Source organism: Sus scrofa, chromosome 13 (genome assembly GCF_000003025.6).
Source record: "Sus scrofa isolate TJ Tabasco breed Duroc chromosome 13, Sscrofa11.1, whole genome shotgun sequence".
Taxonomy (NCBI): domain Eukaryota; kingdom Metazoa; phylum Chordata; class Mammalia; order Artiodactyla; family Suidae; genus Sus; species Sus scrofa.
This window is the reverse complement of record NC_010455.5, coordinates 117,769,091-117,782,573: the sequence shown is the minus strand read 5'-3', so window position 1 is coordinate 117,782,573 and position 13,483 is coordinate 117,769,091. Positions and strand designations below refer to the sequence as shown.

General features: G+C 44.7%; 1 protein-coding gene across 2 annotated transcripts in view; it reads right to left on the bottom strand.

The window, feature by feature from the left end:
- The window catches only part of USP13 (ubiquitin specific peptidase 13 (isopeptidase T-3)), a 126,872-nt gene that overhangs the window by 44,378 nt on the left and 69,011 nt on the right, over positions 1-13,483 (bottom strand). For both annotated transcript variants that reach the window (XM_021071212.1, XM_013982225.2), the window contains exons 9-11: positions 11,429-11,500; positions 10,979-11,072; positions 631-756 (exon numbers count right to left, since the gene is read on the bottom strand). In XM_021071212.1, the coding sequence (XP_020926871.1) occupies positions 631-756; positions 10,979-11,072; positions 11,429-11,500 (292 nt within the window). The remainder of the gene's footprint in view (positions 1-630; positions 757-10,978; positions 11,073-11,428; positions 11,501-13,483) is intronic.

Below are 13,483 nucleotides of genomic sequence, written 5' to 3'. Positions count from 1 at the left end.
ATGACATGGCAAAACATTCACAAATGAAAATCAGCATGCAAAGAATTGATTTCACCTGGAAAATCACCAGGGTGGGGGGGTCAGACACCAAAATATCAGCATTGATCATTCGTGGGGCTGGTAGCATGGAGGTTTTGGTTTTCTCCTTTGTGCCTTTCTGTTTCCACAAGGAACACATTTGTCATCAGGAAAAAAAATAGTTGTTTCTTTTCAGAGGGGAAAAAAGCCTTTAATCATGAATTCTCCGTAGCCTTTAAAAACCACAGCATTTAATGTGATTTGCCTCTGCTCTGAGCCAAGAGTGACTGTCTCGGAGTGATGGCAGGAGGACACCAAATACCATGCGGGACTCTCAGGAAGCATGTTGCAGGGACAAAAAAAAAACAAAAACAGCGAATAGAAATAATGGATCAACACTCCTATAACACGTTCAAATTAAGAGGAGAACAGGCAGACCCAGAAGTGCCCAGGAGGGTGATTATATCAAATGGGCCCAGAGGAGGAAGCCCCAAAGAACCAATTCTGAATTAGGTGGGGAGGGGGGCGTTCCAGCCACATCAGCGGGGACTGCATGCAAGGGCGGGGCACACTTCTTACAACTCTTTCCAGCATTTTGAAAGACTGATTCACCTCTACTAGATTCACCAGGTGTAAGAAAAATTCTTGGGCATCCTGCTGTCTGTTGGAAGAGAATTCTGGGTGGCTCTTGCTCACAAAGGCCTTAAACATTCGTGGAGAGATCCCATTCTGTTGAGGCTGAAAAATGAAAATAACCAATTCACAACACTTTCATACACATTAGCAGCACTAAGTGGGAAACAGAGTGGCGATTACCATTAGCCCTGACTTGCAGATAAGAAAACTCAAGCCCACAGAAGCTAAATAGTGATAGTGGCCAACATGCACTGGATGTTGACTATGTACCAGGCATGAGAACAGGACTCTTCCTGCTGACTCAGAACTAAAGGCGTGATAAACACCCCACTTTCTGTCCTTATAGGACTTGCTCCTCAGTGGGCATATGGGTCCATGACAGCCTATTTCAGAGCAGGCTAGTGATGCATTGGCAGGGGGTGGGGAGGGTCCTCTGAAGGAAGTTACAGGAGAGGAGGGCTCTGCAGCCTCTCCCATGTGGGAAGATGAGAGAAACCCTGGTGGAGACTGGGGTACCAGCAAGAAAAACCAATGGCTCCGCGCCCCAGGCAACTGCTGCAGAGCTCCTGGGCTCTGAGTGTACCTGCCTGGGGCTGTTTCTGGAGCAGAACACAGGGAGCTCTCAGGAACTTGCCTTTACCCGGAGAAGCATAGGAGGCTGGCTGCAACTGCCAGGATGGGAAAAGCAGAGACAACTCTGGCTGACAAGGATGTGTGGGCTTCTTCTGGGGCTAAAAGGAGAGCTCAGAAGGCAGTCAGGCCCCGCCAGAGAGGGCACCATATAAGACGATGGGATGGCGGCTGAAGAGGCTCAGGCAGGAGCTGGGATGGGGATATAGAGGTTGTCGGTCTCTAAATCAGAGACGGAACTAAAACCAAGATCCTCTGCCACGTTTATGATGAACCTCTCAATCTAAACTTTACTCCCTTTCTTGTTCCACACTGGTTCCTTCTTAAGATTGAGGAACATCAAAGAAAAAGGTAGACTGAAACCATGTATAAGCCCTTGAGTCCTTGTGGGCTTTTCCTTTTTTTTTTTTTTTTTTTTCGCTTTTTTTAGGGCTGCACCCACAGTATATGGAGGTTCCCAGGCTGGGGGTAGAATCTGAGCTGTAGCTGCCGGCCTACACCACAGCCACAGCAACGCAGGATCCGAGCTGCATCTGTAACCTACACCACAGCTTACCGAAACACCAGATCCTTAACCCACTGAGCGAGGCCAGGGCTCAAACCTGCGTCCTCATGGATTCCAGTCAGATTCATTAACTGCTGAGCCACGACCGAAACTCCTAGTCCTTATGTTTTGAAGTAAAAGGCTTTTCCTTTAACCTCCCAGGCCTCCCCTCAGTTTCAAAAGACTGACTCAAGGGTTAATGATTAGGAAATATTTCTACAGCTAAAAACTAGTTAAAACAGTCTCCATTATGTTATGTCCTTAACCCACTAACTTACTCTAACTGGCTTTTCACAAATAATTTCTTCCTTGCTTAATTGCTTTCTTTTTCTAACGGTTACTTTCTAGTTAGAGTTTTATCACACCTGGTGTTTTCTTTTGAAACACTCCCTAACACCCACATCCTTTTCTGGGCAATCTTCACTGCAAAGCGATGGTCATGATGCGATAACCCCAAAGACCACCAGAAACCATTTACCCAACCCCCTGACTCTGGCCCCGATGACTCTGAAATGATCTAGGGAGGGAGAAGAATGCAGGCACCTTAATCCTTATCAACAGCCCTGTTTGTTCAGCCTATAAAACCTCTTGCTATCCTCTCTCAAGAGAGGAAAGTTTTGAAGGCATTAGCCTACTATGGACTCCTTTGCCTGGCAAAGCAATAAAGTGTTCTTTCTGCTTCACCCAAAACTCTGTCTCTGAGACTTAATTAGTACCCCTGTACAGAGGTTGATTTTGGCTACAACAGGGCATCAAAAGGTCCTTGTGGAAGTCCCTGAGAGGAAAAGAAGGAGTGGAAGGTATCTCTAAAGAACCACTAGTGTGACCCCACAAAAAGACCAGGAAGACTCATGGCCGCCCAGCAGGAGCAAACGCACCAGCTCAGTGAAAGCCTCTGTCTCCTCTCCAATCTCCCCATCCCTTGATCCTTGACTCCAGAGAGGTTAGGAGGAGACAAAGAGGTAGAGCACAGAGGAAAAAAACACCAGAGGATGCCAATGCCAACCCTTCTGCTCTGCTGGATCCAGGGCTCCTGAGCTTGGTGGTGGGAGAAGCTTTAAACTGGCTTTGATGTGAACTGGCCTTTTCAATGCCGATAATCTACAGGCAATCACTGGAAATCTGGGTATTCTGCCTGAGCTCCTCTGAAGAGGCAGAGTGGAAACTCACATCACCTTTAAGGACAGAGGTGGGCTCAGGACAGAGCTGTTTCCCAAGTTCCTTGCAAGTTGAGCCCATCTAACAATGGTGCTATACAGTGACCCTACGGAGAAGGTACCACCATTATCCCCATTTTACAGCTAGGGAAGCTAAGTCTGCCAGAAAAGTGCCACAGAGGTCTGTCAACAGAAAGCGGACTTAAGACCAGATTATGATGCAGCCAGCAAACAGCAGAACCAGAATGAACTCCAGGTTCCGATTCCAATTCCAGGCTCCTCCGCAGCAAAAAAAAAAAAAAAAAAAACAGACTGGCAGCTATAGCACAGAGTAGATCTCAGCAAGACAAACCTCACCTTGCCAATTCAGCAGAATTCACGTGCTCGCTGCAAACGTGTGGCCGCTGCCTACCCACATCTCAAAACCGCCCTGAGGTCAGCTTCCAGGCCTCATCCCCTCCTGTGAAGTTTAGAGAACCTGCTCTCTGGGTCATCACTGGGCACACGGCACAACGCACCTCCCACCTGACTCTTAGCCCTCTCTGGCCGCCCCCTCTGCTCGACTGCAGCCCTCGGCAGGCAGGGCCTGGCCTCACACATCTCGGAGATTAGGTGCCAGGATCCACACCCAGGCTCACGAGACAACAGCAGGTCCACAATCACAGTCAGATGCAGTGGATGATGAGAAAGACCCAAGATCTATGGGGCAGCTCCACATCATACAACCTCTCCAACACACGTGTTCTAAGTAATGTTTCCAATAAAACTCAGGTGAATTTCCCTGTCTTGCTGAAAATACATCTGATCTAGGCATCCAGGATGTACTGACCCCCTACTTCACGTAGAACACACTGGGGGTTCTGCCCTCCAAGAGCTGACAGACAATGGGGATGATGAGAGACAACCTGTCTCCCTGTATCTGTCTTTCTCTTTCCCTTGTATCCAAAAATTTCTTCGTGCACATATGTGCCTAGTTCTCACCTCTGATGCCCCTGCGTCCCTCCTATTGGTTGCCAAGAAAAGATGAAAGTGGGTCCTAGACCCTGCATAAGCCCTCTTCAAACCACACACCTCTGGGGCCAAAATCTCAGGCAGGTCAGCAATCCCGTCTCAGCTCTCAGCTGCATCGAGACATCACTTGGGAACACATCTGTTCACATTGTGCATTTTGGGTAGGCATTCGCTCAAGCAGACGCTTGATGTCTGCTGCTGGTGGTGTTACTTCTTAGAAGCTGTGCTTGGAGCTTGAGGCAGCTGCCAGGTCCTGTCAGAACAGCTTCTTGGGAAAGCTTACTAACTTGTTGAAAGTTAGTAAATTCTGAAAAGTGGATGCTGCTCTGTGCCACCATGTGTTGTACATCTAGGAGGAGGCTTTTCATGGAGACCGTGGTGAAAACTCCAGAGACTCAGCCCCACTTGGACTGTGATCCAGCCTCATTCATTAACTTCTCACACCTCTTCTCTCTCAGTGCCCATTTCATTTCTTTGCTTTTCCTCAACTGACCTTGCTTAATCCCTGGCTCAGCAGATAAGCTGTAGATGGAGAATTAATGATCACTGAGAAGTTATCTGAAAAACTTCCAAACCAGAAAGATGCTGGCTCAACTTCTCTATCTCCCATTGCAGACCACCAGCTCCTGGCTGTCCCAGCTGGGTTTGATTTTTATCTCAAACTCAACCAAGCCACCCTTCATGCCTAGCCATCAGCTGGCCCCTGCCTGCAACCACACCCACATGCATTCTATCTCTGATTTGCAAGGGGAGGTCTCACTAACTACTATATTCACGCTGTGTCTAATAGATTAGAAAGTCAGGCTGTAAAAGAGTTGAGCCTGAATTTAATTAAGTTTCTGGGTCCAACTTCCAGCCTATAAGAAACATAAGATAAACAATACTTCAACAAAATAATCCTGAGAGCAGTCCTGGGAATAATGAGCCAGCTCCTTCTGGCTCCAGTTTGAGATCTTGATTCTTCAACAAATCAACCACTTGCAAAAAGAGGGGGACTTTGAAAAGATGTCTTTGATACTGCAGGGAAAAATCCAGATATGGGCTGGGTAGTGGATAACACATTTTGCTGGTGTGCTTCTAACACTTAAAACAACTTTCAACAGATTAGCATTTTTTTAAAAAAGAAGGTATTCTAATTACAGGTGTCTACTGAATATCCACAGGTGAAAAGTCTGCTTAGATTTTGTGTTAAAATACTGCAGGGAAAGGAGAGGAGGGGAAGTAAAAGGGAAGGGAAAAATTGAGTTCAGGGGGATTGATGAAATCAGATTGGCAGAATGGTAACTACTGAAGCTATATAGTGGTACCTGGAGATTCATTACACTTTGCTCTCTACGTCTGTGTATACTGCAAATTTAAATAATTTGTGTGTGTGTGTGTGTCTTTTTAGGGCTGTACCCACAGCATGGAAGTTCCCAGGCTAGGAGTCGAATCAGAGCTATAGCTGGTGGCCTATACCACAGCCACAGCAACTCGGGATCCGAGTCGTGCCTGCAACCTATACCACAGCTCATGGCAAGGCCAAGGATCAAATCTGCGTCCTCAAGGATGCTAGTCAGATTCGTTTCTGCTGAGCCACGACAGGAACTCCACAAATTTAAATATTTTTTTAAAAAATCTTGCTCTAGGAGTTCCAGCCATGGCACAGTGGGTCATCTGCAGCAGCTTGGGTAACAGCTGTGGCTCCAATTCAATCCCTGGCCAGGGAATTTCCATATGCTGTGGTTGTGGCCATATTCAAAAAAAAAAAAAAAAAAAAAAAAAAAAAAAAAAAAACACTAGAATAAGGCAGTTGGTTAAACCAAAAAGCCAAAATAAGAACTAAATCAAGGAAATACCACATTTCCTGATTGATACTGGGTCAGTGACATCACCTGGGTGTCACCTATGGGGCTGTCATGGAACAAGACAAGAGAACCAAAACCAAGAGTTAGACCTGCCAGAGTTCCTGTCATGGCTCAGGGGTTAACAAATCTGACTAGGAACCGTGAGGTTTCGAGTTTGATCTCTGGCCTTGCTCAGTGGGTTAAGGATCCGGCGTTGCCGTGAACTGTGGTGTAGGTCGCAGACGCAGCTCAGATCCCACGTTGCTGTGGCTCTGGCATAGGCCAGCAGCTACATCTCCCATTCGACCCCTAGCCTGGGAATCTCCATATGCCCAAGACAAAAAAAAAAAAAAAGAGTTAGACCTGCCTTCAGGACACTTGCACACTTGCCATGAGCTGGCCCTCAGACACCAGAAGCAATGGCCAGTCCTGACAACTAACTTTTAAGAGGCATTCCCAGAGAGTCTCCAAAATAGCAACCACCTAAGGAACCTATCATATTTATAGGATACTGTACTTACTTTCTCCATCAGCAATTGCAAAACACATCAGCTAAAATTAGAGTGAGGACTACGGTGTAAAGAATCTTTCCCAAATGCTTACACAGAACTTTGTTTAACACTGCACCAAGAAAGCAGCCAGACACTGTCCACTCATTTTCCTCTGAATCCAACGCTTTAATTAAGAAAGAAGCAGCAAGACGGAGGCTTTGTATCACATTAGAGCAATATGTGTACAGATATTCACCTTGTTAAGACCACAGGAATGAAAAAAAGATACATTTCAGCCTGCCCCCCATACACAAGTATATGCCATCTATTGATTTAAAATTTTAACTTTAAATTATAAACCTTGAACCAGTAACTCCTAAATCAGGTCCAAACCCCAAATCTCCTAAGCTAAAGGAATAGAAGGTATTCACTAAACAATTTTTCATATTTCAAAAGGTGAGTTAGTAATGTTATTTTTGCCCAAGGAAGGAAAACGGAGGTTAGTGAATACAAAGTTCTTGCTTTTGGAGCTAAAATTATATCATCTGGAAACAAAACCCTGATTATCTCATGTTGATCAAAAAACTGAGACCAGCAGTTCTGTATCAAGGATTAGTTAGACGGGAAATCAAATGAAAGGTTGCTTTAGAAACACTGTTCGGAATACGGAATTGTTAATATCACGCTATCTTTGGAAGGACAAATAAATTATAGAGTACTTAGAATGCATAAAGATGAAGAATATTATTTTTGAATAAGAAAAAGTATCCTTTTTGGAGTTCCTGTCATGGCTCAGTGGTTAATGAATCCAACTAGGAACCATGAGGTTAAGGGTTCAATCCCTGGCCTCGTTCAGTGGGTTAAGGATCCCACATTGCTGTGGCTGTGGTGTAGGCCAGCAGCTGCGGCTCCAAGTTGACCTCTAGCCTGGGAACCTTTGCCCTGGAAAAGACAAAAAGACAAAAAAAGAAAAAAAGAAAAAGAAAAGAAAGAAAAAGTATCCTTTTATAGTGAGGAAGTTTTATCTACTTCAGACACAATTTAATTTTAAAAAGCAATTCAACAAATTTACATAGAAATGGCAGTGTTCTCCACAAAACACTGCAGATCTTTTCACCAATGAAGTATGTATTAAGCATGCATGTATAAAAACTAGATTTCACTAGTTGGTAGCATAGCAATTTAATGTCAGGAAGTATATGGTCTAGAAATGACCCAAGAAGTAAGTAGCCCAAGTTACTGGGCTCCCTGGTAAGTGTGCAAAATTTAAGCAGCCCCTTTTGTCATCCACACACTGTGACACTGGGAGCCTAAAATAAGTATTGGAACAACTGTTAGGGAAGCAGGGCAGTGCAGTGGTCAAACACACAGATGCAGGTCCAGACTGCCTGGGGTAAACCCCAGCTCTCCCGCTCCCTAGCACTGTGACTTTAGGCAAGGAATCTGTACATCTGTTATGCATCAGTGAACATATAGGAAGAGCCTGGCCTTTTATGTAATGCTAGTCATCGGTATCACTGGTGGTGGCAGCCCTGTAAAGAAGCATTCCCATCACATGGCTCTGTGTCCTCTCCCTTCCACTACACATTATTCTCATAATCCATCCTCTTCTCTGCTTCAGCACATCTTTCCTCTCTTGGGGCATTTCAGGTTGCCCAGGGGAGGAGGAGGGAGTGGGATGGACTGGGAGTCTGGGGTTAATAGGCGCAAACTATCGCATTTGGAGTGGATGAGCAATGCGATCATGTTGCATGGCACAGGAACTATATCCACTCACTTGTGATGGAGCATGATGGAGGATAATGTGAGGAAAAGAATGTGTGTGTATATGTATGACTGGTCACTTCGCTATACAGTAGAAATTGACAGAACACTGTAAATCAACTATAATGGAAAAAATAATCATAAAAAATTTTAAAAATTAAAAATAAAAACAAAAATTTTAAAAATAAAAAAAAAAACAAGATGCAAATGCCATAAACCTGGCACAAGACCACCTGACCAAAGGGCTCACAAGACCTAGAAGAACAATTCTCACAAATTGGTTTCTCTGAAACCAAATGCTGATGAAAATCCTGATGCCTCAGATAGTTAATTCCCTCCACTGTCAAGAGTGGAATTTTACCATGAATTACCTGCCTAAGTTGCAGCTTGAAACAGATACCTCCAGGGACACAGGGAAAATCATAAGGTCAATTCAAGCTCATTTTGAATGTTAAAGGGACCCTATTGATCCTGGTACCTCAGAGTGGGGAAAGGACTTTACCAGTCATCTAGGTCAAGGGTTACAGACCCAAATACCCAGCATCCCAGCCAAGTCACGAACCACAAAAGGACTGAAGCTGGCCAGGGACTGCGTGTCTCACATGGAGGGAGGGCTGCTACTCAGCTCCGGCCACTGCTGTCCTGGGCCTGGGGGTTGCCAGAGGTTCTAAGTGTTTAAGAGAAGCTAGAAATTCAGATACTGTGTGTGGAGGCCAAGCAAAACATACCCACAGGACAGATATGGCCCAAGTGCTCCTAGGTTACACCCTGTGGGCCATGTGGGACAGGGGTTCCCATCTGCAAGCCTCAGACACCTGGATATCACATAGCTACCGTATGAATCCAACAGCAGGGAGGGGCCTAGGGCCCCCAGACCTTGGTAGACTAAATATGTCTTGCTCATGTAAGAACTACTTTTTGGGAGTTTCCTTTGTGGCTCAGCAGTAATGAATCTGACTAGTATCCATGAGGATGCGGGTTCAATCCCTGACCTCACCCCACGGGTTGAGGATCCAGCACTGCCACGAGCTATGGTATAGGTCACAGATGCAGCTCAGATCCCTCATAGCTGTGGCTGTGATGTAGGCTGGCAGCTGCAGCTCCGATTGGACCCCTATGGCATGGGAGCAGCCATTAAAAAAAACCAAAAAATAAAAATAAAAAAAGAACTACTTTTTTTCTAATGTAAAAGGATATTATGATATTAACAAAATCAAGTTTTCCTTTCAAAGACTGCTAAATTGATGAGTTTTCATTTCACATTTTCTCAAATGAGGAGATTCCAAAAGCACAACAGTCCTGGAAAGCACACAGATTTTATTTACATTAGAGAGGGGACCTTCACGCTTACAATATTCACAACCACCAGTGGGATTAATCTGCCATTTGATGGCTGAGAAGGAAAAGTCACAGGACTCGCCCCAGTCTATAGCTCCCTGCGGAGCCTGGAGAGGGAGCCAGGCTCCTGAATCCCCATCCAGTCTCCTTCTCCACCAGGAAGGGTGGACTCTGCCCCAAGAGTGGCCCAAGAAGTAACAGCCTGGATGAAAGCCCAGAATAAATGTGATCGAAAACCACATCTTGGACCAGGTTTTTTCACCATCACCTGTTCAAAGTTACACAAGAGCTCAAAGGTAGATGGAGCCTGGAGAACTCCATACCCCAACCCTACACCCAAACCATTTCAACTGCACTCCAATTGAGAGTCTTCTAGTCTCAGGTGGACAAAGAGCTCGTTATCTTGCGATGCTGGATAGCAGCGCAACTGGAGGACTTCAATCTTTCTGTCCCACGACATTCCATCTCCTGGCCACCGAAAATGTCTACATCCCTCCCCACCCTCCTCACAACCTACTTCCTTCTTCCACCCCCAACACTGCCTCTATGTCCCTTCCTAATCTCTCTTCTCCTGTTTGCTCCATTTCCCCAGCTAATTGGCTTCATTATAAAAAAGCACATATTCACTTTCAATTCCTGCTCTCAGTTTGCAGGCATTAGTTAAGGATGACTGACTTAAGATGGGAGCACAGAGGTCGCACACCTGAGAAAGAGAATTGAAAGAACTTGCCCACTGAGTCAAGACATGGTACCCTAAAGGCAGGGCAGATGTTGGGGAAGTGGGGCCTACATTCGACCCAGGACATCTGCAGTGAGAGCCAAGGCCGTCAAAATACAGCTGTGTAAGCTGCACACAGCAGAGTTCCAAGGGCCCCACTTGAAGAGAACAGGTTGTGAGTGGCACCCTCTGGAGTTGTGTTAACAGAACTGCCCAGGCAGCAGTCAGTGGGCCATCCTGCAGGAACATGGAAGTGCGACTCTGGTTACTAGGAGAAGAAGGACATCTTCTTATTAATCAATTAATTCTGACCAAGTGGCCAACTAAGTTTCTTATACTAGAGTATGCTTACCAACCCCCTTTCAAAAATGAGGACTTCCCAGCTCTCCCCAGAAATTCAGAATCCTCAGCTCTGGGGGGATAGGAATGTGTGTTGTTTTTTAATAACCAGTCTCTTGAGAAAGCCTAGCAAAAAAAAGTTGAGGCTTAGAAGTGGAAAAACACTAGAAGGGCCAAGATTGTGTTATGAAGGGGAAATGTTTATATTTTTATGTTTATTCCTTCTATTTCCACTCTATTTTATAAAGAATATTATTTCTGAAAGCCATTAAATGATGGCAATCAGATATAATCCATAAAGCAACTGCCTCTGGAAACCCCAACTCTGGCCATCTCTTGGCATGGTTTTTAAAAGCAGACAGACATCCTAAACTCTAAAATGAAAGAACTGTTTTGACAGCTTGCTAAATGCACAGCCACCCATTCATCAAATCACAGGAAATCCTCACTCTGGCGGGAAGTCCCTCCTTCCTCCACATGCACATGGCAGACTCACAGTCACATACCTTGTGTTCCTCCTTCATCACCTGTTCGATGAGTTCAGATTTCACTGGAGGTTTTGAATACTGGCCTGAGAGAAGGCCATGTCCTAACTTAGTCCTGAACAGGAGGGAGAAACAGACAAAAAGGTCATTGTTGTTTCCCCTCAGAGATATTAAAATTGTCTACAAATTTCAGTAAGTATAGCTGCTTTTAGGTGGAACACGGTATCTCAATGACAAATAACTCATTCATTTGACTCTGCCTGATACTGATTCCATTTTCAAATTTTCTCAGTATTTTATAACTTTACTAATTTATTTCTTCTTATCAAAGCAACACATGCTCATCTTAGAATACTTTTAAAAATACAGAAAATAAAGAAAAGAGAATTGCCTTTAATTCTGCAACCCCAAGATAACCACTACGAACACTTTGTCAGACACATTTCTTAAAAACTGTAATTGGACACTTACATCTGTGTGTTGAAATCTTGTGTTGGATCTAAAGGAGAGTAGTCAAATATTCTTGGCAGATTTCCGACATACCTAGAAAATGAGAAGTGACAATCAAAACGTAGGAACTGAGACATGAACAGAACTAAAATCAGCCATCATGCCAGTTAAGATCTCCTAGCCTTTCCATCAAAATTAAATCATCCAGGAGTTCCCATTGTGGCTCAGAGGTAACAACCGGACTAGTATGCATGAGGACGTGGGTTTGATCCCTGGCCCTGCTCAGTGGGTTCAAGATCCAGCACTGCCACGAGCCATGGTGTAGGTCACAGATGTGGCTCAGATCTGGTATTACTGTGGCTGTGGTATAGGCCGGCAACTACAGCTCCGATTGGACCCCTAGCCTGGGAACTTCCATATGCCACAGGTGCATCCCTGAAAAGACCAAAAAAAAAAAAATTATCCATCTGAAGAGAAGTTTCTCCTGAGCTCCTATCTCTGTAGCCATATTCATGGGCCTCCCTAAAATGTTTATGCTTCTATCAGTGGGTCTCCATCCAGGTGCGGGTTAGAATCCCCTAAAGAGTTTCAAGGAGAAAACATGGAGCCAACGCTATCCCCAGATGCTCTGATCACACCGCCTGAGGTTGAGGCCTGAGACTTGGGAGTCTTTTGGAAGTTACCCAAATGATTCAAACATGGAGCCAGAGTCAAGGACCACTGGCTTAGGCCAATGCAACTACCATCTCAAATATGAAAGACAAGGTTAGGAACTGTTCTAATGATGTTGAAATACACAATGATGGTAATATCATTTCCACGGGGCTTCTATATTGCCTAAGTCTTTAGTACAATCATATGAGAAAGGGATTATTATCATTACACCATTTGAGAGATGAGAACACAGGATGCAAATTCATTAGGTAGCTTTCAGAATCACCCAGGAGGGAGTATTAAGTCCAGAGTGGATGCAGGCAGCCTGACTCCCAAACCGTGACCTGAACCACACTGTCAGCTGTACCCTGTGTGTCCACCCACAGTCCCTTGAGCAGCCCACAAGCCCTCCTTCTGATCAGTTCACCCGACAGGGCAGTGTTCACTGTAACCACCCATCTCTCATCTCAATGTACATTCATTTTTTTTTTACCTCTTAAGTTAATTTCCTATTTCAAACCTCCTGGTTTGTGCTTTTCGCCTTTCCCTCTTGAGGCTTTGACTCTCTGAGCCTGAAAGCTCTGGGGAGAAGAATCCAGAAGCAGATCCCTTTCCCTGGCCCTTCCTGCAACCTATTCTGCCCACTTCTCTGACTTCATTCCTACCCCTCTCCCACAGCCCACAACACTCTGGCTGCTTCCCCTTCTTGCTGCCCAGGGCATGCCACATTCACTCCTGCTTCAGGGTCATGCCACCCAGTCATCCCTTTTTGGAATGTTCTCCCTATGGATCCTTGCTCCTTTTTAGGTCTCATTAAAAATCACTTCCCTACCCTTCCTATTTCCCTCTTCACCTGACCCTGACTAATTTTCTTCTTAGAATGCATCACTATTGGTAATTATACAATTTATCTCTGTTCCTGTTTATTATCTATCTCTCCAGAGATTACATACTAGAATATAATCTCCATGAAGGCAGAGACTTTATCTAAATTACTACACCCTCAGCACTAAAACACCATCTGACATGTAAACGGCACTCAATAAATTTCGGTTAAATCAATACATTCATATCATGTAATCACATAACCAAATCCTATAACTGACTACCTAATAACCCAACAGAACAGGCACTGCTGCAATAAAACCTTGGCAGAGGACCCTGATACACTATAGTTAGTAATGACCTCTGATTAGATCCCTCAGGTACTAGAAACTTCCAGGCACCTGCTCCCTATAAACTTGGAATATGTATCCCAGGTTATACACCGACATCAAGATTACAGAGCACACACTTCTGGAATAGTCCCATTTGAATGACTTTTGGATGCGTCACTAGGGTAACAATTCCAACTAGAAATTTTCAATGGACCAAGAGCCAAATAATATATAAACCAAACTTTGGAATCAAACTATATTGAGT